This window comes from Berghia stephanieae, chromosome 7 (genome assembly GCF_034508935.2).
Source record: "Berghia stephanieae isolate SIO BIC M18660-M18661 chromosome 7, UCSD_Bste_1.3, whole genome shotgun sequence".
In the NCBI taxonomy this organism is placed as follows: Eukaryota; Metazoa; Mollusca; class Gastropoda; order Nudibranchia; family Aeolidiidae; genus Berghia; species Berghia stephanieae.
The window spans coordinates 25,938,206-25,943,205 of record NC_088366.1 but is presented as its reverse complement, the minus strand read 5'-3'; the positions used below and the strand labels follow the sequence as shown (position 1 = coordinate 25,943,205).

The 5,000-nt window shown below is 35.3% G+C and overlaps 1 protein-coding gene across 6 annotated transcripts in view; it reads right to left on the bottom strand.

Moving 5' to 3' along the window:
* LOC144976952 (uncharacterized) overlaps window positions 1-5,000 on the bottom strand; it is a 111,822-nt gene that overhangs the window by 18,951 nt on the left and 87,871 nt on the right. For all 6 annotated transcript variants that reach the window (XM_078921586.1, XM_078921590.1, XM_078921591.1 and 3 more), the window contains 2 exons: window positions 3,100-3,230; window positions 1,324-1,338 (listed from right to left, as the gene is read on the bottom strand). In XM_078921586.1, coding sequence (XP_078777712.1) covers window positions 1,324-1,338; window positions 3,100-3,230 — 146 coding nt within the window. The remainder of the gene's footprint in view (window positions 1-1,323; window positions 1,339-3,099; window positions 3,231-5,000) is intronic.

Genomic DNA, 5,000 nt, shown 5'->3' with positions numbered 1-5,000 from the left:
CTATTGGATAGTTTAAAATTCTAGAAGTACAAGTAAAGGTACCAAAGAACTTAAATTGGGGAAAAGACGTAGATTCCAAGAGCACACTGTCAGTGCACTAAGTTTGAGATCACCTAAAAGACTCCTCCAGACATAAGATCACCCACCTTTGGATATGAAGTGAAATTATTCATTCTAATCATTTTCAAACCGTAGACTGGCTTTGTCACTGATTCTGTCCCTTAGTTGTTTTCAACACAGTAAAACTGTTATAGACAGAACGAAAATGACGTCACTCAGGTCTTTGCTATTGTTTTTGGCCATTCATCTTTATGAGTAACTCTCAGTAAACTGTATTAACCAGACTATAAACGTTTAAGGTTACATATCGTTTTGTGTGTTGGCCCGTTATACTTCGGGATGGCAATGTTGTGAGTTTCTTAGCCAAGCGCACACTTTAAGGACAATGGTTAACTCATAGCCTGACGTCAAAAGACAAGTCTTTGCCCACAAAAGAAAACAAATCGTGAGTTGTATTCAATAGTTCAACCAATGGAATCATTTGTTTCCTTGAGCTCTACTTATGAGGACTCACTACTAGCGTCGCCATCGTTAACTTATCAACTTACAATTGACCCAAAAAATGACGTCAAAACACGTGCCTTTTGTCACAAAAGGAGACAAATCATGAGTTGTATTCAATAGTTCAACGAATGGGGCCATTTGTTTCCATGAACACTACTAACGACAACTCACTGGGCGGTGCAAAAAGCCAAATAATGACGTCAAAAGACCAGTCCCTTTGGGTCTCAGTGTCAGGCTATAGATAGTATGCAGATGACGTCACTCAGGTCTTTGTTATTGTTTTTGCCATCCGCGTTTGTGAGTTGTTCTCACTAAATTGTATTAACCAGACTATAAAAGTTCATGGTTACACAGAATTTGTGTGTTGGTCCGTTATACTTCCGGATGGCAATGTTGTGAACTCCTTGGCCAAGCGCATTCTATCTATAGATAGTTCGAAGATGACGTCACTTAGGTCTTTGTTATTGTTTTTTGCCATCCGCGTTTATGAGTAATGCTCACTGAACTGTATTAACCCGACTATAAACGTTCATAGATACATACAGTTTTGTGTGTTGATCCGTTATACTTCCGGATGGCAATGTTATGAGCTTCTTAGCCAAGCGCATACTATCTATAACGATGGCTACGCTACTAGACCGTGCAAAAAACTAAAAATGACGTAAAACTATTTGTCCTAGTGGGTTCTAGTGTCAGGCTATAAGTTAACTATGGCTTCTCTCCTTCCCCTTATAATGTAAATCAAAACAAAAGTTTTACCTTCATTTGGGGGAGCTGGTCCGTTGACATGAGGTGGACCCAGGAGTACAGTTGCAAAAAATGAGGAGAAATAAAAATAATCACATGAATTGATTTGAGGTGAAATATTCAAAATATTGATTATTGTTTTTAAAAACATATAGATTATTTATAAAAACAAGATGAAACTGTCCACTTTGGACAACATGGGGGATTCCTGTTGGCATCAGACATCTTGTTTGATGGGTTATCTATATTCCTTCATGGAATGTCTCGGCGACGGTATCTGCTGATGCCGTGGCGGAAGGGGGTAGTTTTTTTATATATCATAAACTAATATATGAAATAACACATTGGGCTTCTTTTTATCTTTAAGATACTTGAAGTGCATGCAGTACTTTTATTATTTATTCATAGTAATATGGTTTAAGTTGTGGCTGAATGATACCTTTCTTCCCGTGAAGGGCCATAACGTTTTATGGAATTACTCTTCATTTCAATCCCAATTGAATATTATATAATGACAAATCGTCTCAACATGGTATAATGTCATTTATGATAAATATAAATAAAGATATAAATCATTCATTCATAATTCAAAGTGATGGGAGCGAAGTGGCCGAGTGATTAAGGCATTACACTGCCATCCGGACGGTCCCGGTTTTTCCTTGGGCAAGATAATTAACCCCCAATAACTAGAGGTGCCTAAATGAGCCAATAGGATGGAAAGAAAGATAAAAGGAGTAAATGTGACTCATATATCCTTGCGATCAAAAGAAAGTATACACATTTAAAATCGTCGTTACTTTTTTATCCATTGGCGTAGGCTAATTTTCCACTGAGTTGTTTCCCATTAGCCTTTCTGTGTACCGATAGTTGATGCTTTTGTTTTTGACCTGAAATTCGCTCACCACATCGCGCACATGTTAAAATGACATTTTAGTCCCTTACTCTGGACAGGAAGTGTGTAGGTTAATTTTTTTGGCCATATTTTGATATTTTGCTGTATTAACTAGACTACAAACGTTCAAGGTTACACAGAGTTTTGTTCCTTTGTCCATTGTACTTCCGGATGGCAATGTTGTGAACTTCTTAGCCAAGCGCATACTATCGATATTTATTTAGATGTTAGAAGCCTCGTAGTCCTATTTTTATGGTCTCTTTTTTAAATAATAAAATATTCTAAAACCGTCAAATAATATTTTTCTTTGCAGAAATGTTAAAACATATTTTTGCTCTGTTGTCAGACCTGCAAACATGCGCGTAATATCCTCATATCATTAATGGTCAAGGTAAAAAAAAAATTGACCAAATTTTTTATTTAAAAAATAGGTTTGCTCATCTGCAATTTTCAAATATTTTTATTAGCAATCAGTGGCTTAGCTGTACGGTGTCCCGTCGAGCAATTTTAAGTGTGGTAGGTAGCCGTATAGGAGACATTAATCGAAAATTCTGTTTCCCCGACGCTGTGTGTTTTGGTAAGGCACTAAATACACATTACTACACTCGACTCAGGTGGTAATACCGCACTATCTTAATAAGAGAGTTACTACAAAAGTCGCCTTTTACGCAACTAGAACTGTATAAAATGGAAGCTACATGGTTTCATGTGGAAAAGGGGGGGGGGGGGGGAATGAAACATTGCGAAGCGCATTGAATATTGTAAATTCGTGGAAATGCTCTATCTAAAAAAATTCACGTTTAATTTATTTATTAAAATTGAAACAAAATTTAAAACATGATTGTTCATCTGCAAGCTACAACTACTTATTTTTCCTAAACCAGGATTCATCTTACCATCGTGAGAACACAGAAGACCAAGACCTTTCTCTAAATCTGACATCGTGTTATGAACCATCCATTTCTCTCCTCCTGGAGCACAGTAGGGGGCCACTTTCTCCAGACAGTCCTTGCCATCCTTCCAGGGCCTGTGCGATGAAACAATATACATAAGATAAAATATATATATCGAATATATATGCATGATACAGGCCGGCCTGCATCAAACATTTTTAAAATTCGTAATTTTCAAGAGATAAAAGTTTTAGTTGCTATAGGGAATGAGATTAGCGGAAGAGTAGCGTCCCTTGATTGGACGTCACCCATAGTCTGTGACATCACCGGCGGAAAAGTTATTAGAGAGAGAACGTCATGTTGGTTGTGCGCATGCGTCTCTCGTCGTCCAATCAAGGGACGCTACTCTTCCGCTAATCTCATTCCCTATAGTTAGCTCGCTTTATAGACCAACAATTGACCCTCTAAATAATTTAATGACACGTCAAAAACCTTAAAACGATGTATTCTGGCATCAACTTAAATTTTCATTAACTTTTAATGACTTCGAGATGGTCATTAAGTTCTGAAATTGGAGCCAAAGTTTCGTAATTCTACGAAATTTTCGAAGTGGTTGGCCAGTCTGAGGATAGATACATTATTTGTAACCCATCGCCTTAAAACCGTAACATATCAGTTGGTTTATACGTTGAAAGTTACATTATAGTCAGAGGCCAAGTTCTTGGATTTAATTTATTGGTTCATTTCCCATAATCGTTTCTTTAATATAATATAATATAATATAATATAATATAATATAATATAATATAATATAATATAATATAATATAATATAATATAATGTAATATAATATAATATAATATAATATAATATAATATAATATTCTAATAAAATATGATATAATATAATATAATATAATATAATATAATATAATTATAATATAATATAATATATAATATAATATAATATAATATAATTAATATAAATATAATATAATATAATATAATATAATATTCTAATAAAATATATATAATATATATAATATAAGATAATATAATATACTATAATATAATATAATATAATATATTATGATTAGATTTATAATATAATATAATTACCTATATTCTGTAGTATCTTATCTTGTATCTATAATAAATACACTTTTCTCATTTAGTTCATCCTGACATCATGTCAAAGAGAGGTGTTGGATAACATACATGGCCCTACCATAATGTATTGTGCGGCGATGTGGTCTTGTGGCATGACACTCCTCTTCTGACCGGAAGGTCCTCGGTTCGAGTCCCGCTCTGAGCGGTGCTTAGTTGAGTCCTTGCAAAAGGCTCTTAAATCACATTTTCTCACCGTACTTATGTGTATAATGAGTAGATGGCCGTTAACAGCGCTATGTCTGTCCGCAAAAAATGTTGCAATAACAGGCGTCATTTCTCGTCCTAAATTATATTAACTGTTGCTGTTGACCCCTTTGTAGAGCGCTTTGAGCACGTTAAGTGGATAATGAGCCATATAAAAGCTCAAGTGTCTCAGTGGTTATTTATGTGAGCCACGCCGTAAAACTAGAATTGCTGTTGGAATAAAGCGGGTGCAAAAAGGAGCTACGGTCAAATTGATCAGAAATATCCCATTTCGGGATTTCTCCAAAGTATTTCTTCCATATAGAACGAGACATGATGCCTGTCAGGCAATATCAATTTTTTTTTTTCGACTGAGACAACGCTGTTAATGGCCAGTACTTATTTTAGACCTGAATACGGTGACAGAATATTAGTAAAGATTCTTTTCCAAGAATTTAACCATGCGCCACTGAGAACGGGACTCGAACCCAGGACCTTCCGTTCCAAAAGCGAGTGTCATATTACAAGACCACATAACTGGATGTTTTTTTT